The sequence below is a fragment of the Taeniopygia guttata genome, chromosome 20, assembly GCF_048771995.1.
Source record: "Taeniopygia guttata chromosome 20, bTaeGut7.mat, whole genome shotgun sequence".
In the NCBI taxonomy this organism is placed as follows: Eukaryota; Metazoa; Chordata; class Aves; order Passeriformes; family Estrildidae; genus Taeniopygia; species Taeniopygia guttata.
The window spans coordinates 6,211,869-6,234,629 of NC_133045.1; the positions used below are offsets into that span (position 1 = coordinate 6,211,869).

The 22,761-nt window shown below is 53.0% G+C and overlaps 2 protein-coding genes across 6 annotated transcripts in view; one reads left to right on the forward strand and one right to left on the reverse strand.

Annotated features, from left to right (window-relative positions):
• The window catches only part of ZHX3 (zinc fingers and homeoboxes 3), a 46,894-nt gene extending 42,120 nt beyond the window's left edge, over positions 1-4,774 (reverse strand). For 2 of the 5 annotated variants that reach the window (XM_030288971.4, XM_072917224.1), the window contains exon 1: positions 4,594-4,774. The gene's annotated coding sequence lies outside the window, so the exon portion shown is untranslated. The other 3 variants (XM_030288967.4, XM_030288972.4, XM_041720303.2) reach the window with 3 other exon arrangements.
• Positions 4,775-12,724: 7,950 nt separating this feature from the next.
• LOC100229641 (phosphatidate phosphatase LPIN3) lies at positions 12,725-21,525 on the forward strand. Its single transcript, XM_072917018.1, has 18 exons — positions 12,725-13,114; positions 13,449-13,544; positions 14,305-14,516; positions 15,271-15,391; positions 15,537-15,960; positions 16,340-16,439; positions 16,560-16,723; positions 16,806-16,899; positions 17,079-17,148; positions 17,229-17,321; positions 17,856-17,971; positions 18,115-18,244; positions 18,486-18,634; positions 18,799-18,885; positions 19,712-19,864; positions 20,125-20,236; positions 20,326-20,429; positions 20,541-21,525. Exons 1-18 carry the CDS (start codon positions 12,923-12,925, stop codon positions 20,683-20,685), a joined length of 2,562 nt encoding a protein of 853 aa, XP_072773119.1. The 5' UTR covers positions 12,725-12,922; the 3' UTR covers positions 20,686-21,525.
• The last annotated feature ends 1,236 nt before the right edge of the window (positions 21,526-22,761 follow it).

Below are 22,761 nucleotides of genomic sequence, written 5' to 3' on the forward strand. Positions count from 1 at the left end.
AGAGTTCCAGATGGAGAGAGGGACAGGACTGATACATACAATTATTAATATGTGTCCTTAAACCACTGGAAAAAAAGAACTGAATGTGCTTAGGAAGAAACAAAGCAGTGAAAAATAAAATGACTACCCATTCAAGTATTTGTGCAACACTGGCATGACACCTTAGGGAAATAAATATTTGCTTGACCTATTTCCAAAAGAGAAGTTTTTTATAAGTCCCATGAAAACCTCTTTATTTACTGAGGCATGAGAGCAGAGCATTTGGAAGCATCCTGCACACCAAGCCATGTTCCAGGAGCAGCTAACTCCCTTCTCATCCTTCCCAGAGAAGCAAAGTGATGTCTTTACCCCAGTGGGACAAAATCAGCCTGAAAACAATATCCAGGCACTTCTTCAGGGGAAGAAGAGTTAAACAACACTGACACAAAGAGCAAAGAACCACCTTGCCCCCATGAAAGTCCCTTTCTACTGATCTATCTGCCTGTTGCTCAGTGAATATTTGAGTGCTCCCACATTAAACCTGCACCACCCAGGTTCTTCATTGAGGAGCCAGGAGACAGAGCTCATTCCCCACCCTAATCCTGACATGGCTCTCAAGCATCTCTGTATTAAAATTAAAAAAAAAAAAAAGAAAAAAAAGCCATTCCCCTTCCCCCCAAGCAGCCCAGCAGCAAAGCAGGCAGGGAACCCCATCACCCAGACTGAATTTTCTGAGCATTACTGGGTAGGAGTGTGGGTGGAGCTATAATGGAAACTTTTGCAACCTCAACACCATGTTATTTTATTTCATTTTTTTTCCCAAGCAAGTGCTAAAACACATGAGGGACCTGGCTGGAACAGCAAGGGCAGCGCCGGCCTGCAGTAGGAGGAACCTTACAGATGCCATGACTGCAACTGGACATGCAGTTTAGAAGGCTCATTGTCCAATTTTTCTATTTCTAATTTAAAAAAAAAAGATAGTAATAAGAGGTGAAGAGCACACAGATAAAAGGGAGCCCAGTTAAATGTCCCCTACTTGTGCCTGTAGAACAAGGAGAGGGCACCCTCAGTGTCCCTCTGAATGGGGAGAGGAAAGAGAAACCACAAAGCCTTTGAAGGACATGAGAGTGTCCCCCACGTGGAGATGAGCCACGGCTGCCATGGCTGTGACTGCTCTGGTGACAACCCAGCTCTGGGCTCTGCTCTTGTGCCATGTGTCATCACCAGCTCCTGAGCTCCACCACAACCAGGCCTTCCCAGTCACTTCGGCAAGCTCACTACATTTGCATTTTAAGCATTGTTATTTACAACATTTGTCAAGAGAAAAAAAAAAAAAGAAAAAAGAAAGAGAAAAAGCAAACAAACAAAGGAGGGGAGAAGTACAAGACTTTTTCCTTTATAATTAGAAGCATCACCCCGCTCTACAAAGCAGAAGAGTCATCACAGCTGCCGGAGGGAGAGAGGCTGCTGACCTGCACCACAAAGAACATCAGGCACCAGCAAGCAGGATCTCCAAAATAGTGCCCATAGCAGGACTAGACTCATTCCACCTGGAGCAGGTGTTTCAGTTATTAACATAATCCTCCTGATCTCTTAGTAGTTAATGCAAAGACATAAACAACTCAGCATGGTTCTGTGTCTGCATGGGGCAAATCACCCTTCGGATGAGCAGGGTGGGGGGAACCTGGACCTGGCTCTGGGCTCCTGCTCCCCCAACAAAATCCTTCTACTCCAGGGCGACCCCAGCCCCCTGCAAGAATGACAGAGACAATAATTTACATTAGCTGGGAGCAAACCAAGGACCTCTCCACGGGGTGAACCTCCCTCATGCTTTTTTACATGCAAATCAGGTGGAAACACAGAAAGGAATAACAATAGCAGGCGATGGGGAGCAAAGGACCCATTGCATCAAAGTGTGCAGCAACAAGCCAGCCCATGGGGGTTAACTTGCACAAGCTGGGGGGGCTGAGCAGGATGGGAGGAGATGTCTGCTCCCCGCTTCTGCCTTTTGTTTGCACAGGTTTCTACAGATTCCCGGTTGTTTGTCTCCATTCCCAACAGTTTTCACGGAGAGCTGATGCCCTCTCTGCCATCAGCCCAGTCCCTGGAGGGGATGAATGTGAGCGGGTCTTGCAGGGCTCATCACAGCCCAGGTACTGTCCCACATTCAGGAATAGCAAGAGATGCACGTGTGTGACAGCCTGGCACGAAGCAGTGGGGTCCTGGTGCCCAGAAACCTGGAGAAGGTCCCATGGGACCAAGGCACAGCCGTGCCCTGCAGACCACACCGCCTCCAGACCTGTCCCATCACACAGACAGGGAAAGGCTGGACAAGGGATGGACACAGGCCCGTGTCCCAGGGCTGGAATGCAAACCCAAGGTGCAGATAATTCCAGGAGCTACGAGACGAGCTGTTTTTACATAGTAACACCATAGTAACCAAGGCTCACATACACCAGGGGACAGCGCTTTTGGAGAGGAGGAGCAGGAGGGAGGTCTACATAGAAGGAAAACCCTGCAGAGCAAGGAGACACACTTATATAAAGGAGAACTGGAGCCACACTGCTGTTTAAATCTCCCCACACTGATAACCCAGATGGCTCTCAGTACCAGCCTGGCTCACCTGCTGCAGGCTACTCTGCTCCAGGCTGCAGCACCAACTGCATCCATCCCTGTGCCTCCCCGATGAAAGCCAGCAGTCCCCATGGGGCTGGTTTCACTTGGCTTTACAACAAGGAATTTATTGATAGGGGTGTGCTCCCACGAGTGACTTCAGGGCTTCAAGTTACTACAGCTTTTCTACAGTAGCAAGAATTGCGGAGGCTGAGCCCTGTCACAAAAACCTATGCTAAATCCCAACCCATCTATAATATAATTAACACCAGCTACAGATTAGGCTGTATCTGAAACAAATCAGATCCAACAGCCTCCTCTTTCCCACCCCCAAAGGTGGGTCAGGACTCCAGAACTGTGTGGGCACCCGTGTGCTGCGACTTACTGGGATGCACTAAGAGGAAACAATAAACAGACTGGAACAGTCTGCTCCCTCTTCTCAGCTACGCTGCAAAATACATCAAGGTCACAGACCTAACCTAGTTAATAGAAGTTATCATTAAATTGCTGTTTTCTTTTATGGTAAATAAAATGCATCTGAGCATCTGGGTGTTTTTCCCTTCCTCTTCATCTCTTAAAGAGAGATTAGTTTAGAATAAGCTGTTCCAGATAATGAAGTAAACTTCTGGCTTCCTATCCATGGAGAAGTGTTCCTCAGGACACCATGATCCTTGTTCAGGGACTGCAGCCAGAGTAGGTGGACAGGGAGAAGAGCAGGGAAACCCTCCCTGTTCAACTGGAGCCACCCTACAGCACTGTGCAGAGAGAAAGCCCATGGCTGGTCAGAGTTCATGCCTTTAGGCGGCAGAAATGGGAAAAATCAGATCAAGGAAGGCTTGTATATAAGCTTTTCGAGGTACACCACATGGCCTTACAAGACACATCACCTCCCACTCCCCCAGAAGTTTCCCATCAGGTAATCAGAATAGCAGAGAACTCCTTTGAAAAACTGTACTGTCTGAGATTTGGGGGTGCACACAAAGTGCCCTGAGCAGCAGGATGGGGCCACTTCTCACACAGGCCAGCTTGCCAAGCCAATGTGGCACCCGAGCTGCACAAAGCCAGTCTCCACCTTGGACCTGCATCCATCCAAAGGGACATCTCTGCTCTCCAAATCCGCCTCTCGCAGCGGAGAGGCCTCGTTCTGCTGGCACCTGGCCACACGCCCGGCTGCCACCGCAGGAGCCCTGGCTAGGAGCTGGCATAGCCCGGGCAGGACTTTACCCCGGCAGCCCGAGAGCGTGAGGTTAAACCACGGTCCCCCGCCAGGCACGAAAAGCACCGAACGGGAAATGTGGGGTTTAGTCCCGGCTCCGCCACAGATTTCCTGTGCGGCCCCGGGCTCGGCACTTAGCGGCCGCTCGGTTTTCCTACCTGAGAACACGGAGATGCCGTCTGCTCACATCCCGGTTTGTCCCGAGCCCCGGCACTTTAAACCTGGCACTGCCCAACACCAACAGCTCCAAATCCCCACTGTGACCGGCCCTCCGAGCCCCCAGCTGCGACACGAGTGGGGTCTGCTGCCCACAGAGCGAGCAGCCAGTGGGAGCTAGAAAAAAGCACTTTTCTCCCTCTAAAAACCCAGGCTAAAAGAAAAACAACCCAGACCACGCCGGGGGAAGAGGGGTTCCGAGCCGCCCCACGCAGCTGAGTGGGTCCCGGACCGCCCCACGCAGCCGGGTGCTCACGCAAAGCTGCCAGAGCGGCGGGACCCGATTTTTAAGTGGATTTATTTCAATTTTAATTCTGGCAAGCCCACGGCAGCGCGGCCCCGCCGCTCCGCGGCCAGCGGCAGGGCAGGGCTGGGCGCACCGGGGCGGCGCCGGGGCGGGGGGGCCACGCGTGTCCCGATCCTCGGGTGGGCACGGGGGGCGTGCGACCGCCTCGGCCCCGCTGCCCCGCACCTGCCGGGGCTCTGCGGTACCGGCGGCAGCGGGTGCGGGCGGGAGAGCAGCGCGGGGCGTGGGACCCTCCCCGGTGCTGCGGGCGCTGGGCACTCACCCGCGGCAGGTCGCGGCGGCTCGGCGGGGCTCGGTGCGAGGCGGGGCTCGGTGCGGTCCGGCGGAGGCCCCGGCCCCGAGCGCGGGGCGGGCGGCGCGGCGGGGCGGGCGGGCGCCGCCGAGCGCAGGCATCGGCGGGGGGAGCGCGGGGCGGGCGGGCGCGACACACACCGGCATCAGCCGCGCTCCGCCGCCGGGCGGGCGGCGTGACGTCACCGCAGCCGGCCGCACCGCGCCTGCGCGCGGGGACACCCGCCTGGGTCCGGGCTGTCCCGGGAGCGGCACCGGGACCGGGATCGGGAGCGGGATCGGGACTGGGACTGGGATAGGGATAGGGACCGGGATAAGGACAGGGCACCGGGACCGGGATCGGGACTGGGACTGGGATAAGGACAGGGCACCGGGACAAGGGATCGGGATAGGGACTGGGACTGGGACTGGGACTGGGACTGGGATCGGGACCGGGATAGGGACCGGGATAAGGACAGGGCACCGGGACTGGGATCGGGACCGGGATAAGGACAGGGCACCGGGACCGGGACCGGGATCGGGATCGGGACTGGGACTGGGATCGGGACCGGGATCGGGACCGGGATAAGGACAGGGCACCTGGATCGGGACTGGGACCAAGATCGGGATAAGGACAGGGCACCGGGACTGGGATCGGGACCGGGACCGGGACAGGGCACCGGGACTGGGATCGGGACTGGGATAAGGACAGGGCACCGGGAATGGGATCGGGACCGGGATAAGGACAGGGCACCGGGACTGGGCACCGGGACTGGGATCTGAATCGGGATAGGGATCGGGACCGGGACAGGGCACCGGGACTGGGATAAGGACCGGGACCGGGCACCGAGACCGGGATCTGGACCGGAACCGGGCACTGGGATAGGGACAGGGCACCGAGACTGGACCGGGATAGGGATCGGGCACCAGGTCCGGGATCTGGACCGGGATTGGGACCGGGACAGGGCACCGAGACTGGGATCTGGACCGGGACCGGGCGCCTGCACCGGGGCTTTACCCCGAGTGCTCGCAGCAGCTCCCGAGCGCCCGTGGGGTGCGCGTACCGGGGAGCGGCACCGAACACGGGGAGGGTGGTGAGCGTGCGGCCAGAGCCGGGGCCGGGCACCGAGCGGTGCACACCGGGCTGGAGAGGTGCTTGGGGTGCCCAAACCGCTACAGCCAAGGCTTTGGCAGCGTCATTGCCAGCCTGCTGTGAAAAAGGTCAGGAACCGAACCGAGCACCAACTATTTCCTCTAAACAAAGTGTGTCTTGGAAAGATCTTGTCTTGAAATCAGACACCAGCTTTGGACAAAAGATAAAAGATTTTCCAGCTGCCTAAATGTGCACATTATCTTACTTTTTCTGGATTTGGAGCTGATGGTCAGTTGCATTGATGTAAATATATTGCTTATCTAAAGCTATTTGCTTTAGAGTGCATATCTTGGCTGGATTGTTGGGAACCGGGACACAAAAGCTGAGGGCTCTCAATTCAGAGACTTCATTTTTCAGGACCATGTTTTGCTCAGGGCTGTCTCGGTTTGAGGGTACTGCTGGATTTCTCTGCAAGCCCTGGCTCTTGGAGTCACACAACTGCAGGGGACTTGCAGCTTTCTGGGCTTTTTTTTTGGTTTTTTTTGGTTTTTTTTTTTTTTTAATTAAGTAAGCTCGAACCCTTTGTGTTTACAGAAGAAATGTGAACTTCCAACAAGTCAGAAACTAGGAGCCAAATCAGCAGAGCATGTTTTTAAACCAGAATGGATGGTTTCAACCAGTCCTACTGCTGTAATTCAGCTTTTTCAATGCTTGTGATTGGGGACTGAGGATGGCATTTCCTCCTCTTCAGGCAAAATGGCTTTCCCACCCACTCCATCACATGCCAGGCCAGTCTGACTTGATTTTTCTGGGAATGGGAAAGAAAAAACAAAACCAACAACACTGTTTTCCTGTTATATTCCTGACTTCAGGGCTAGTATGCAGAACAGCTGGATTTTCAGGAGTTGTCCCTGTGCCTGAGGGAGTAGGACACCTGAGCCTTGCTCCCCACGGCTTTCACAGGATGAGAATTTGACCCCATCCAGCTGTGCTGACTTGGTGTTTCTGCCTCTCCTCTCATCCTGTTTTGCTGAATCACTCCTTTCACAAGCCTCTGGAGCTCTTTGTTGGTCCAGGAAAGGAAATGGGAGCCCCAGCCCAGTCAGCTGAGGGTCAGGAAGCTCTGCCAACCTTCCTGACGCTCCCGCTCCTCTTAAAATGCTGATTCTCCGTGCTGGGAGAAAGGGCCATGATAATGAGAAAGCCCTTTCACATCCCAGTGTCTGGCAGTGAATCCCTGGAGTGTTACAGCAGAGGAATGTCAGTCAGGGATGAAAACCCTGCCAGCAGCAAGCAGTTGCTCCTGGGAGCTGCCTGGCACAAGGACCTTGGACGTGATGGGTTGATTGACTGCTGTCACCCAGCCCCACGCTCTGGCCATCCCTCACCACACATGTGGTGTCTGCACAGCATTCAGGAAAAGGCATCCTTACAGCTGTGCCTCAGCCTGCCTGGCTGCTGCTGCTGCCTGCATTTTGCAAGCATCTCCAGAAACCCCCATGTGAAGGGGACACTGGTGAAGGTAAAGACAGCAGACCCAGGCTAGTAGTCATCAGAGGACTGTGCCACAGAACAGTGAGGTTCTGGAGCATCCTTCCAGGTGGGAAAGGGAACAGGAGAACACAGCTTCCTCACGCTGGGGTGAAAAGAGGATTCAGATGCTGCAGGGGTTTGCAGTGTGGGCTTCCAGCCAGCAAATAGTACTGGTGTCCCCAGCTACTGGCTGAGCCCCACAGCTGGAGGGATTTCTCCTGTTCCAGCCCCAGCTTTGCTTGTCTAAAAAGCAAAGTAAGACCCTTTTTTTAGTCAGCTTGGTTCCCCTCCTGTCCTCTGCAGCAACTCTGGGAGCTGAGCTGTGTCAGGTGTCAGCCAGCATGATGCCAGGTGGGTTGGCCAGTGAGTTGGCCTCACTGCTGGATTATCTGACCTCCCTGCGACATTTCAGGCCTCTGAAGAGGCATGGAGCAAGGCAGAATGCAAGGAGAGGCATCCCAGGCAGCTCAAATATTAAATCAAACAGCTGAGAAAATCCCAGAGAAATAATGTATTGGTCAAAGGAGGAGGCAAACCCCTCATGAACTCCCACCTTGGAGGCAGCTGGAGAATTAGCTGTAGCCTGGCTGGGCTGCAGCAGCTGTCAAAATGTGAAGGGGGGAAGAAGAGGCCCATCTTTTTGACACAGTTTGTCCACTCTCCAACCCTGTGACTGAAGACATAAATTGCTTTTTGGGAGAGAGGAAAATTTAGGAGGCTTCTGGGCAGTTTGTGGGTGCTCCCAACTGATAAGTGGATGGATGGATGGATGGATGGATGGATGGATGGATGGATGGATGGATGGATGGATGGATGGATGGATGGATGGATGGATGGATGGATGGATGGATGGATGGATGGAGTTTTCCTAGAGAAGCCCAGGATCTCAGGATGTAGGGCTTTCAGCACAACAGTCAGTGGAGGTATGGGGAACTCACAAGGCAGAGGTGCCCCTTTAGGGATGAAGGCTGCCATCCAGAAAGGATGGGGAGTGCTGGGATGCAGGACAAAAGCTGCTAAGTTGGATGTGCCTGTGAGCTATTTGGAATGCAAGGAGCTGAAAATACTGCATCTCAGTTGACTAATAAAGAAATCTGTTATGCAAAGGCTCATTGCAAACATCTGTGGGTTGTGGAGTTCCCAAAAGAGGGAAGAAACCTCTCCCTGATGGAGCAGCTCCTGGGGGAGGATGCACAAGATTCACAGAGAAATTGGGGGATGCAGGATTACAAGCACAAGGAGGGATGGATATGCAAGGCTCACCTTCCAAAAAAGAGAAAAGGGGAGTAAGAGGAAGTATGAAAAGCAGCTGGCAAGAACCAAGGATGATTAGGATGATTTTATGGCTTTGCAAAAAAAAAAAAAAAAACCGTGTCAATTAAAAGTGTTTTAGGCTTTTTGGAGGAGAAAGAAGGAAAGGAGAGGGAAGTAAAAGCCTGGATTGCAGGGAAGGATGCAGAGAGGAATAGCCATCACTCAGAACAGCCATGGCACAGCTGGGGATTGGTTGCAGGAGCATGGGGGCACAGGCAAAGGTTGGTGTGTCAGGAACCAGGAATACAGATTGGTGGGGAAAACCAGCTGGGCAAGAAGCCTTGGAGGTGAGCAAAGGGGTCTGTACTTCTGCAGGGTGCCCAAGTGCCAGGAGCTCATCCTTGTATCCAGAGGGTGGGGGCTTGGAGCCACAGCAAGGCTGAGCTGCCCGCTTGCTCCTGCTTGCATCTTGTTCCTTCTCCATGTTCATCTGCATATGCACTCAGCTGGCTGAGGAAGAAATGGTGTCCTGTGCTCAGATGTCCTTTGTTGAATGTCCTCTGCAGCATTTTTTATCAGTTACCAGGTATTTGCAGTCTCCCCAGTTACCAGACATCTGCAGTGAGATGTGTCCTTGCTTTTGTGTTCCAGCACTGGGGTTTGTGTTACGCCCTCAGGGCTTGTAGAATATAAACCTCTGTCCTGGGTGAGACCCACTCCAGTGGCATTAGCAAGCACTAGTCTAAGGACATCACCTGAAGTGTCACCCGCCTGCCCTGCAGTGCCAGCCCACCCTCCCCAGGGACTGCAGCCATGCCAGGCCATCCACAATAGCTGCTTTCAGTCCAATTTCACTGAGGGGCAGAACTCTCAGGAGGCTAAGCGGCTGGAAAATAAGCTTCATTCCTCAGCAGATTTGTCACAGCCTTCAGGAAAGTTCCCATGTTGGGACTTGTGCTCAGGCCATGCTTGGCACTGGACAGGCAGAGGGAGGATAGTGTCTCCAACTTGTGCCTCTGGTTGCCATCAGCAAGGATGAGGAAAGTGAGGCACTGGGTGCTAAGAGGGCTTACTTGGGAATGAGCTGTGGCATTTCTGCCGATCAACCCATCATCTGGGACCAACAAGCTTTGGATCCTTCTTCTCAAGGTCTAAAGATGTCCTAAGCAGCCACCCTCAATCTTTGGTGCTTTCCTGCCCTCACAGCACAATGTCATCTCCATGAGTGATGTGTTGGACAACCTCCATCCCTAAAGTGCCACCACTCAATCCCCATCACTCCAAAACCCAGCAGAGAGGCTGCAGCACAGGTAAATACAGGACAAAGCCCACACCAGCCATATCTCTGCCCTATAGTTACAGTATGGTGGGAGTCAATGCGCTTTTCGGGGGCCACAAAAAAGCCCCACCACCTCAGTTTCCCACCTGAGTGTCGGAATCTGAGGTATTGGTGATTCTGAGATTGTAGAAAGTCTCTGTCTTTCTGCCCTGTTGCCAAAGAAGAAGCCATAATTCATCTGTGCTGGTTTCAAGGTTGTTTATTCTGTTTATCTCTAACATGTTCTGCTGCCCTGCCGCAGCTCTGTCCTGCAGGGCAGCGTGTGGGGCTCTGCCCTCAGTGGGATGTTACAAACATTAAATACCAGAAACTACCTGTGCTGGATTTACAATAACGTGCCAATATCTGTCACCTACGTTGGACAGTGTGTCCCCAGCCTGGACCAACAGAAAAATGCCAACACCGCAGTGAAACATGGAGGGCATGAAGAAGGAGGAAAAGGACAAGACACACCCAATTTCCTCCATCTTGTCCCCTTTGAACCCCTAATCTAGAAACCTAAAATTTTACTTTTGCACCCGTGTCACACTTAATTATTACTCTTATCAAACACTCAAAGCTTGTAATTCATCCTGTAAGATTGAAAACTCTTTTGCATGGACAGAGATCACAGACAGTGTCTCTGGGGGCTCTGTCCAGGGGGGTTCCTGACCCCTGCCAGGGTCCCAGACAGGGCAGCCAGAGGGAAGCCCTGGATTCCCACACCTGAGCCCACCCAGCTATTCCCACATCACTTCCCCACTGCTCTCAGGCTCTGCTGGAGCAAAGGGGCCATGGGATGAGCCCCAGGACGGTGCCAGCCCCGAGGCAGGGCTGGCCTGCGGGCCCTCGGGGCCCAGCGGAGGCAGGGGCGCCCGGGGCTCCTCGGGCCTCCCCGGCAGCAGGGACAGGAGGAGCTGAGGGCGAGCACTGCTGCCCTGCTGCCGCACAGAGCAGCCCCGGGTTCATTCTGCCCCGGAGCCGAGGAGCTGCTGAGGCCCAACACCTGCCCACGTAATGGGGGAGGAAGGCCCTGTTGGTTTGCAGTGTGGGATGGATGGGAGTGTGCTGTGGGTGTGGGTGTCAGTAAGGATGTGGGTGTTGGTGTGGATGTGGGTGTGGGTGTCAGTGTGGGAGATGGTGTGTATGTGGATGTTGGTGTGGATGTGGATGTGGATATAGGTGTGGATGTGGCTGTGGATGTGGATGTCGGTGTGTATATGTCTCTGTGGATATGGATGTGGATGTGGGCAGGGTGTGCTGCTGGCAGGGTGTCCCAGGAGCAAAGCACACGAGTGTCAGCAAAGCACCAGGTTTATTTGGGCAGCTCTTTGGGTCCGGAGGTTGATGTGAGCTGTTGGCAGGGGAGGACTGTCCCCTTCATACTCCACAAGAGCTGCATGGCGGATCCTGGCAGGTTTGGGGGCTGAGGGCTGGAGATGCCCCACTCCTCTAGAGGGATTATTTATTGAATATTACTTGAAGTCCATTTCCTTTGCCCTGTCTGCCTATTAATGTCTCTCCAGACTATAACCTACCCTTCACCACCCTGACAGGCCTGTTCCATCCATGGTGGGGCTGAGGCCTGCAGGGAAAAGCCTCTTTCTCTCCATTCCCTGCCCTCCTTAAGCCATCCCAGGTGAGGCCCATAGGGAATTAAATTCATTGAGCTGAAAACTGTACCATGCAGTCTGCAGCTTGGGGAGGGGGCAGCTACCCATTGAGGCAAGGGTGGGCAGTGGTTCTGCAGAGGGAACATGGCCCTGGCACTTGTTTTGCTGTGTGGCTGCAGTGTTGTGTTGAGCTCTTGCACCCTGTTCATGAAGATGGTGCTCAGTGCATCATATCTGGGGATCATTTCCAAGTCCCCACCCTAAATCCTTTGGGATTTCTCTGCCCAAGACTTTCCCTATGCACTTCTCAGGTTTGTGTCAGTGTATGTCTCAACTGGAAGCTCGTAAGTGCTGCCCAGGGAGCATCAGGGTCAGTCTGATCATTCCTCCTCTCCAAAACTGCCCCCATATGCAGAGAGGAGCTGTCTCCCGTTTGCTGTTAGGCCCTCTGGCAAGGCAGGAAAGCAGCTGGAGGGCTGCCTGCCCCAGCAGCAATGCTGGGAAAGCTGGGCTCAGCAGGTTGGTGAGAGGCCCCGTGATCCGAGCCCCGCTCACAGCAGAGCTGATGGAGCCACCGAAGCTTCAGGAGCTGGCTAGTATTTCCCTGCTAACACCCTCCAGAGAGGATCTGGGATTTGGGCTTATCCTGGCCGCCAGGGAGAGGTGAGGGATGGGGCATTCAGTGGGAACCACATCTGCCCGCTCAGACTGCCTTCCAGGGGGGATGTCTGCGAATGGGACAGGGCTGAGCTTATGCAAAATGGATCGGAGAGGCTGGATACCTGCTGGGGCAGAGGGCTTGTCGAGTGGCACATGCTTGTCATCGTCCCTTTGGGTAAGGAACCAACTCCCCAGCTGCCCTTTGGGTTGAGTGTGCACTGGGTGCTGTGCTGTGAGTCTCTGGGGACACCACACCATCAGCTGCCTGTGCTGTCCAGCACAGGAGTTCTGGCTTGTACAGGACCCATGTCTGGCCAATTCTGCAATGCCTAAGTGGGATGCCTTTCCCTCTGGGTGGGAAATGTTAGGTTTGGACGTTACTCAGAGTGAGTGTGTGGTGTATGGAGCAGCTCGGACTTCCTACCTCTCTGCCATGAGTTGTTTGGGAATTTCTAAGGACAGTGCAGGACAGGAGATCTCCTGCCAGCCCAATTCTTGTTTGAATGGGATGCTGACAGCTTGACTGTGTGGTGCTGCTATGAGGTTCTATTTGGCCTCTCAAGGAGAAAATCTGATGGTGTATCCCAATAGCAAGGACACCTCCAAGCTGGGTGCAATAACCCATGCTCTGGCTTCTGTCCCATTTTCTATTTCTAGAGGCACTAGCTGATCTTCATCAAAGCCCTCAGGTGTTTGCCTCAGTTTCTCTAGAGGCTTACCTGTCCCCATGATGGGACTGTGTTGCAGCCATGACATAACTCTCCTACAGTAAACTCACATTGCCTTTAGTTGCTGGTGTTCTCTTCCCCTGCCTGGGTCTATTTGTGTCTCTCACTTGCAGTTTCAAACCATGAACTATGTGGGGCAGCTGGCTGAGAGCGTCTTTGCCACGGTGAAGGAGCTGTACCAGGATCTGAACCCCGCCACCCTGTCAGGCTGCATCGACGTGGTCGTGGTGAGGCAGCCCGACAACTCCTTCAAGTGCTCCCCATTTCACGTGCGCTTTGGGAAGCTGGGGGTGCTGCGCTCCAAGGAGAAGGTGGTGAGTGATGCCTGCCCTGGGGCTACGCTTCCTTTCCAGTGTCTCCAGACCTGGAATCTTCTATAACCACAGATTACGGAAAGACTTTGTTTGAGGGGAATGGGAGACCACTGAAAGGGGTGCTTCCCAAGTTTTTGAGGGGAAGCTCCCAAATGGAGCCTATCCATTTTCAGGGAGGAATGTGCTCTCCAGGAAAACTGGGAGAGGTCCCTTGCCTCAAAGGCTGCGTGGCTGTGAGCCCTGTGAGCAACTTCAATCTCTCCATCTGGAAGTGCCCCTGTGCTCCAGTGGATGAAGGGGTTCAGATGGACAGGCTGCTTCTGTCCCTTGCTAGGTTGACATTGAAATCAATGGAAAGCCTGTGGATCTGCACATGAAGCTGGGAAACAATGGAGAGGCCTTCTTTGTCGAGGAGTTAGAGGAGCATGAGGTTGGTTCTGAGGAGATGCTGCATGTCTGTGTCCTGGTTGACTCCCTGGAAGTGCAGTGTTGAGTTAGAATGACCAGGTTTGGAATGCTGCTCTTCCCCAGAGTGACTCCATTGTCCCATCTGATGTTTTCTGTGTCTGGAAAGGTTCCTGCTCAAAGGACCTTGCAACCCACGTGGCTGCACCCTGAGGGACTATTAGACCAAATATCTGCATCCCAGACTGGTCTCCATCAATGGGCATGGCTGCTGGCCAGACAGGTGGATATCTTGGAGCTTGGCCTCTCAGGGGATCTTGTGGCAGAGATGAGAATGAGATAGATGCTGTGGCAGGCTGCCCACTCCAATGGGAAGTGGGATGAGATAGTTGTGGCTTACAGAAATCCTGCAGCTCTTCTCTCAGGCATACTTGTGGTCACTGCTGGCTCGGGCTGGGTTTGGAAGTAGGAAAGGGCTCTGGAGTCAAATCCCATCTGCAACCTTGGTAATTCTGGTATTGTGGTGCCATCTTCTGCCTGTCTCTCCTTGCCCATGTTAAGGATGTCTTTAGCTTGTGGCTGGATCATCCTAACATTCTTTTATTCACATGTTATAGCTACAAATCCTTTCCTTTTAGGCCAGGCCACAAAATCACTTCTGAGCTGAGGGTTCTGTGGTGTTGGTTGTGCAGTTCTGTAACATACTCTATAGAGAGCAAGAAGTGCTAGGCTGAAAAGGAGTCTGCTGGAGGGAGCTGATGGGCTCTGTCCCATCCCTGTTCCACGGCAGCATCCCTTTTTTCCTCTGCACATCCCCCATCTGCAAGAAGTGGTGCCCAAAGGATGCTGTTGAACCCTCCTGTGGACAGGAGGCCTCGAGCTTTGGAGTGATCCTGCACAAGAGGAGGCAACGCAGGAGAAGGCCCAAGAAGAAGGAGGTGTTGGACTCAGATTCTGACAGCTGTGATGAGACCGAAAATGAGCTGCCAGCCCCAAGGTAAGCTGCTAGGTCTGGGCAGAGTGATGTAGTAGGTCAAGCCTGTGGGTTCATTTGGTGATGACCAGCAGTACTGAAATAGGAGGAAAGTGTTTGCAAGTTGGGGCCCATGGAGTAGAAAGCCAGGGGGAGTGGTGAAATTGGGTATTGCCAGTTTTCTGGCGAGGAGACTGCTGCTTGAGAGTAGCACAAGTTCCCTCTCTTTCCTCCTTTGCAGTGGTGCAGCACATTTATCCCTTTTTGATCTCCTTGAAGTAACTGGGTTGTTGCAGCCCCAAGAGATATACCCATGCTCTGATGGGGTGGTGCTCAAAGTGGACAGGTAACGGGCAGAGCCAAGGTGTTCTGCTCAGCTCTGGTGGGACTAGGGCACACGCTCCATGGTAGGGAAAGAGATATAGAAAAGTAACTTGAAGGTGACAGGAGAGGAGAGTTTTTCTAGCTTGATATGGTGTGGCTGCAGGAAAGCTCAGAAATCACAGAGGACACTTGTGGCCATGGTCATAGGCATGAGAAGCCTGTGTGCACAGGGATGTCTGCTGATGAGCCGCTCTGGGCAGCTGCTGGCACTTTGCTTCCTTGGGCCTCAGCTTCCATAGGTCTTGGTCCTTTAGGAGTGACAGTCTTATAGGGTAGAAGTGACTTTATGAGAAACCAGCATTACAGGGTTCTTGGCCCTAAATATCCTTGCACTGGTAGGAGAGTATGGGGCTGCAGTGTATGTGAGGTCTCACATCACCTTCTCTTCCTGCAGCTTCATGGTGGGCCATCAGTATTCTTCCAAAAGTGATTCTGAACTGGAGATCAAACCACGGGGAAGTTTTTCTCTAGCAGCTGAATCCCACATGAAGTGGACATGGGGAAGGCTCCCTCAGGTAGGTCCCTCCTCTTGCTCTTCTGCTGGGAATGACTGTCCAAAAGACTTGCAGAAAGCAGAGGAGGCTGTGGCCAGACAGCCTTTTCTGTGTGATGCTTTGGGCAACTTCCCACCCTCAAACCTGTTCTTCTGCTTTCCTTGAGATGAATAAATTGGTGCAAGTTGAACCAACCAATTCCACAAAGATCACTGCTGCTGCAGCAACCACTATCTCTGCGACACTGGTCCCAGTGGATGAGGCAACCCCTCTTGTTGCCACCTCTGAACATTTGGGAGGGGATTCAAGCCCAGCAGAACCTCAGGGCCATTCCTTGGCTGTGTCTGCAACTGAGCCAACACTTGCACCCCAGGCTGGGAACAGCATCTCCAGGCTGAGGAACATCCTCCGTGCTGTCAGGACAAAGAGATTTTTGGGGGCCTACTCAGTCCCACAAGAGAAACAGGAGGGAGATGTGAATGTTGTGCCAGAGGTTCAGCCAGATGTGGAGGCCGTTGAGGGAGCCACTGCTCCAAGGCAGGCGGGCTCAGAAAGCCCCACGTCCCAGCTGGAGAGGCAGAGAACACAAGGTAAGAAGGTGACTGGTGCTGCTTGAAGTGGTGTTTAAGCCTGCAGATGTTTCTGACTCAGATGAGCACCTGGGCTGTCCCTTCAATGTAACTCCTGGCTTGACTTGTGTCTTCATCCTGACTTTGCTAAGTCAGGGAAAATAACAGAGAAGTACTTAATGTGCCCTCCTTCACAGTGTATTTAGGGAACATGCTTGTGCAGGTGTCTTGAGGCACTTCTGTTGCTGTTGACTTACTGCAGTTTTTCCTGTAGGAAAATATCTGCCCTGTTTATATGGTTCATGGATATAAGGAAAATGCTTTTGGCTTTCTCAGTAGATGCTGGGGTGATTGGAAAGGAGATTCAACTAAGCTCTCTCTCTTCTGTCTCTGCATTGAGGATCCATCAAAAGAAGTCCTCACTTGGGTCCCAGTGCCATTTACCTGGAAGACTTCTCTGAGCTGGACAAGAAGCCAGTGGCTCCCTATTTGGCCGGGAGGTATGAGTTGCCCCAGGTGGCCAAGCTCAGACATTTTTGAGCAATTCCCCTGGCACAAAGGATGGAAGTATGTTTAAAGCTATTCTCTGATGTCACCACCATTTCTTCCCTTGCTGGCAGTGACACAGAGCAGAGTTTGAGGCCTGTGACAGACCCCAGTAACCCTGTGTGTATCCAGCTGCCATCCACCTTGCCTGCCAACAGCCCCATGGACTCTGACTCGATGCCCACAGTTGCCCTGTCACTGTGCGGGGGCCTCAGGGGCAACAGGCCAATCTCTCATGGTAGGCAGGAGGAGACGGGCAATCTGCAGCCCTGAAATGCTTTCTATCCTCCAATGGCATGACACAGCCTTTGTCCCATCAGAGAAGTTCATGGAACACATGGTTTCCTACCAGCAGTTTGCTGAGAATCCAAGGCTCATCAGTGACCCAAACCTGGTGATAATGATCAACAAGAAGTGAGTGGCCTGCTCTTCCTGCTGCTTCATCCCACAATGGACAGCGTGTCCCCTTTGTCCCTGTGGAAGCCCTCCTGTAGGAATGTGACTCCATCCCAGAGCATGATTGTACCAAAGTAGTTGTGGGGCCTGGCCATGCTGCAGGATGGTCATGTACTCATCCCTCTTGCTTTTTGCAGGTATTACAACTGGGCAGTGGCTGGTCCCATAGTCCTGGCCCTGCAGGCTTTCCAGAGGAACATTCCTGAGGTCAGTGGTATCATCATTTACTGGCTATAATTCTCAGCAGGGCCTGGGCTGAGGACTGACCTGTTCTGCCATGTTCACAGAGCATCATTGACCAATTGGTAAAGGAGAAGATGCCCAAGAAAGAGAGGAGGCATTGGTTGTCCTGGAGGAGGAGAGAATTCCCAACAGAGGGGGTATGTTTGCAGCGGTGGATGTAACAACCATGTCCCCAGGGGACAGGCATCATTCTGCTGGCTGGCAGGGGTGGCAGCAGGGTCCTGGGGATGGCCTGAGGTTGACTATGAGGACCTCCAGGACCTGACAAGGTGACTTCTTAAGGTTGCTATTTGTCCCCTTTGGTCTCTTAATGCCTGAGCAGCAGAGCAGCACCTGGTAATGCAGTAATGTGGACCTTGTAGTGGTGAGACCTCCTGCTATGTGCCCATCATGCTAGGTCCCTGGGCACCACATGTGCTTGCTGGTCTCTCTGCCCCACCACAGCACCAGGCTGTGCTTCCCCTTCCACCAGAGTGTCCCTGTGAAGGCAGGGACTGCAGCCACACCTCTTTTGGCATTTCTATTTCAACAGGAAGAAAAGCAAAGCAGCCCCTGCTCTTGCTCTTAAGCTCTGTGCAAGCCCTGCTCAGCAATAATAGAAACATCTCTGTTACCAACACTGTGTTGAGCCCACAGCTCAACACAGTGTTGATAACATTGTGAAAATCTAGAACACAGCTCCATGTCAGTCGCTGAAGAACCAGAACACCCCTCCCTGCCTGCAGCAGCAGCCAAGGCCAAGGAAAGCCAGCGTGGGAACACTGTGGTGTGACCCTGCTCAGCAGAGGTGAGTGCCTCCCTCCCAGGCCATCTTCTGGAGTCTGGATACTCCTGTTCTCCTATGTGACTAATTATTCCTAGGTTTGCCTAATAAAAGAGGGTAGAAAGTTTTTTTAGGACTCTGGCTGACCCTTTCCCTTTTTTGTGTAGGTGGGAGGAAATGGAGTCACCCAGTGACAATGAGCCCCAGCACCCTGGGGACATATCCACAGTGGAAGCTGCCATTCACAATCCCCTGCCAACCTTCAAGAAATCCCTGCGGCTCTCCTCCAAACAAATTGTATGTATTTATTCCTCCATCTTCACTGTCCATGTGTGTAGGGGTGAGACAACCCTTAAACAGGGATTTCTCTACTCCTGACCTCATGTTTTCATAGGACATCCAAATATTTTGCCCTTGTTGACCACCCTGTAGATTCTTGAGATCTCTGGCCTGGCTGGGTGTCAGTTTGGCCTCTGGCAAGCCTTGGAGGGGTGTGAATTGGTGCTGGTGTAACACTTTTGGTGCACCTCTGCCCCAGGGAAGGTTGAATCTGCAGGATGGCCCCAACGAGGTGGCATTCAGCGTGACAACTCAGTACCAGGGTACGTGCCGCTGTGAGGCCACCATCTACCTGTGGAACTGGAACGAAAAAGTGGTGATCTCAGACATCGATGGCACCATCACCAAGTAAAAGGCCTTTCTCCCACCCCAAAACCCTTGTTTTCCCCTGTTAGGGGAAAGTCTCCTTTAAAGGCTTGCATAAGAAGGGAGAAGGGAGCACAAACCTGACTGGGGTGGGGGTGGATTCTCACCATGTTGGATGACACTAACCTGGCCTCCTTTCCTTTGAGATCGGATACACTTGGACATATCTTGCCACAGCTGGGTAAAGATTGGACTCACCCTGGGATTGTTAAACTCTTCCACAAAATCCACCTGTAGGTATTGGATCAGCTGAGTTCAAGGGGAAGTGGGAAGCTGATTTGAGTCAGAGTCAGGGCTTCTTACTCACTGATGCAGGCCCAGATAGCTGCACTATCTGTTCTCAGTGGTGGCTGATGCTGGCTGTGCTGTCTGCGTGATGTTGAGGGGTGAAAGCAGAGGATCCCCTGGGAGCAGATGCTGGCATTACCTTCCCTGGAAGGAGTGTGTGTCAGTGGAGGCTTTGCTGGGAAGATATAGCTGAGCAGCAGAGGAGACAAGACCACCTAAAGCCATACCTGAGAGAGGTGGCACGGGGGTCTCCAACACTGCGGTGCTGGTACCTCTCTGGGCACCCAGCGATCGCTTCCCACAACCCAGGGGACTCACCTGCGAGGGGTGATGCCAGCAGTGGGTCCCTGCGGAGCCCCTAGCTTGGTGCCTAACTCCTGTGGCCACTGAGAGGCACTGTGGGCCCGTGGATGGCTCATTCTGGCCCCGGAGCAACGTGGGAGGAGGGATGCACTCCCAGGGGTTGCAGGGACTCACTGACATCTCTGCTGCCTCTGGCCACCCGGTACCACTTCTGCCGAGCTGTCCCCTGCCCGGGCGTCTGCAAGGGACGAGCATGGAGGGTGGTGCAGGGGCTCCCAGTGTGAGGCAGGTGGGGATTGGGGTTAGTCTGGGTTTCCAGATAAGGGATTAATGTTTTTTGTGGAGCCACCTTGCTTACTGGAATAAGATCTGGTCTTAGGCCAGGTACTTGACTACCTCTTCCTCCTTAGAGCAGGAGAATGCCTTGCCCAGGCCACAACTCAGAGAGGCTCCCTGTATTCTCTCTAGGAATGGCTATAAGTTCCTCTACTGCTCGGCCAGGGCTATTGGCATGGCCCACATCACCAAAGGCTACCTCAAATGGGTCAATGAGCAAGGCTGTGGCCTCCCCATGGGCCCCATGCTGCTGTCCCCCAGTAGCCTCTGGTCTGCCTTCCACAGGTACTGTCTTTTCCTGCACTTCATATACCCCTGGGGACAGCACCCCTTTCCCCAGCCCTAAACTGCTCTGCCCTCCTTGGTGCACGATGCCTCTCATGGGAGGCAGCAGGGGAACTGCCTGACCTCGCTGGAGCTTCACAGTGAAGCTTCTGAGGCACAAAACCTTCTACCCTTCAAATCACTTCCCTGAGCACCAGACAGGTTTGGTGCCACAGTCTTGGCCAGCTGATAACACTGTAACCATGTCTCTTGTGCTGCAGGGAAGTGATTGAGAAGAAGCCAGAGGTGTTCAAGGTCACCTGCCTGACAGATATCCGAAAACTGTTTACTACAAAGAGTCCCTTCTACGCGGGCTTTGGGAACAGGCCCAATGTGAGTGGTCTCCAGGTGTGCAGGGAGGGTTCAGGCTGGGTGTGGTGCCTTCCTGCAGCTCTCATGCTATGCTGGCCTTCCTTGGGCAGGATGTCTACACTTACAAGCAAGTGGGGCTGCCAGAGAGCCGCATATTCACAGTAAACCCCAAGGGAGAGCTGATCCAGGAGCTCTCAAAGAACCAAAAGTCAACGTAAGCAAAGTGTTCATTCCTCTGCATCTTTGGGATGACCTGGCTTTGATGCAGAGAAGCATCAAACAAACACTCAGTGACCCCAATGTAACTTCTTTCTTACCCCCACAGGTATGAGCAGCTGTCAGAGCTGGTGGAGGTCTTCTTCCCTCCTGTGGGACAGAGGGGGAACACTGCTCTGGTGTCCCCACAGTACAGCCACTTTGCCTCCAGGAGACCTCCATGGCCTGATGCTGACTTGGGTGGCTTGCCCTAACCCCATCCTTGTGGAGAACTGACCCAGAGCTCTCCTGCATGTTGTTTGCCAGGACTAACTGCTTCAGGTGCACCTTGTTCTCCCTGCTTGCTGCTTGGGTATTTTGCACTTGTAATAGAGGCCATGACACCCCTTAGCAGGAAGCCAAAGGGAGTAAGAGGGAGTTCTGACTCTACAAAAACTCCAGTTGCTAAACACAAATTCCTGAAAGTTGTGTCTCTTCTGGTGTTTGTAGCTCCTCTAAAGTCTGGCTCCTTTTAAAATGTGCTGGTTGTTCACTGTTGTATTTATTGATGAACCTCTGACATAGCTATTACTACCTCTGGTATGACCAGTGTTCCAGACAGTCCAGCTACCTGCAGTTTGGTAGCTGAAACTGCCCACCAACTTGTAAAGGCCGATGGAAGATGCTGGGTTTTTGAGTGTTGTTGTGGTGTGTTTTGTTTTAGAGTTCAGGATTGCCCCCTATTCTCTTCCCTAATCTCCTTCCCCCTCCCCAGTTGTCAATCTTCCCAAGCTCTTCCCTAACCTTCTCCCCTCCAAGTTGTCAATCCTCACTTTCCCTGCCCCTTTCCCTAAAACATTCCCTGTCACTCCTTCTAGTCCCCTCCCCTTCTTCCAGAGTGTTCCCTGTCCATTTAGCTACACTCAACACCCTATTTGTCACTTTGTGTTACTCCACTCCCCCATTTCCCATTTCCATTATGATATGTTAGTCCTGCCTTAAGACCCCTCCCCAGTTCTACCCTCAATGGTTATTGTTCCTCACCCGGCTCCCAAGTTTCTGTATAAAACCTTCTGTTTGCCCTCCCAAGCTGGTCTTGGGGCTCCATTTTCTCCACTCAATAAACCCGTTCTGGAACACCCTAAGCTGTGAGTTGTCATTATCTATCCCTGTGCCGGACCAGCCCATAACTGGGAATTGCAGAGCTCGCAGGGGGACGGTCACACCCCTGCTGCAGCCACCCTGCATGATGGCATGCTGCAACAGAGAGTTCTTAACAAAAACCAATAGTAAATAGTGCCTTAAGCCAGGCTGCCTCTTGTCTGCTCTAGCCATGTGCATAGAAGTGGGAGCCAGGATCCAAGTCCTTTCTTATATGTTATTAGGCTTATTCTGCTCAAGCATCCTACCAAGTGGGTCTTGGGGGTCATGGGATCAGCTTCTAGAAAATGGCTCTTTTCCTTTTTTTTTTTTTTTTTTTAATTACTACATTTAGCTAAGGTAGCAAAATTAATTTAAAACAGAAAACAAATGCAGGTTTATTCTGTGCGTACATGGGGCTGAATGGACAGGAGACCTTGCAAAAGCCAGAGATCCGTGTGCTGAGGCTCACTCCAGGCTGTCTCCTGCCCCTCGGGGTGCCCAGGAGCAGGGGGTGCCTGCAGCCCAGCACAGCCTCAGTAGCACCAGGGACACGCAGGGAAGAGCCCTGGATGAGGCTCTGCAATTCCACACAGGCTCAGCCCTGCTCCCCCATGGGATCCCTGCTGGGATTTGCCTCTATGTTTACCACGCATGTTCAAAGCAACTGCAAGGAGAGTGTTGTCTCTATGGGACACATGACAGCACAACACAAGCCACCTGCTATTTGCAAGGTAAAGAAGAAGGTTTATTTTCTGACTCCAGCTTTTGTTCTTTTCCAAAGGTGACAGTGGAATGGGCCACCTCTCTCCAGACCAGGTTGCTCAGAGCCTCATCCAGCCTGGCCTTGGACATTCCCAGGGCTGGGGCATCCACAGCCTCTGTGCACAGCCTGGGCCGGTGCTTCACCACCCTTAGTAAAATGCCAGTTTTCTTAGATACAGCCTAAATTGACCTCCTGCAGTTGAAAGCCATGTCCCCCTTCTCGTCCCACCACAGACCCTGTTGAACACTGTCCCCATCTTTCCAAGTCCTGCATGGTTGCCGTGAGGCCTCCCCATGGCCCTCTCTTCTCCAGCCTGAGGATCCCAAACTCTCTCTTCATGGGAGGTTATAAAGTAAAACAAAGACAGAAGCACTGCTGGGCTCCTTCCTCCAGTCTGCCATCTACCTTCTCCTTCCCTGACCCCTGTGTGTGAGTGTAACTCATC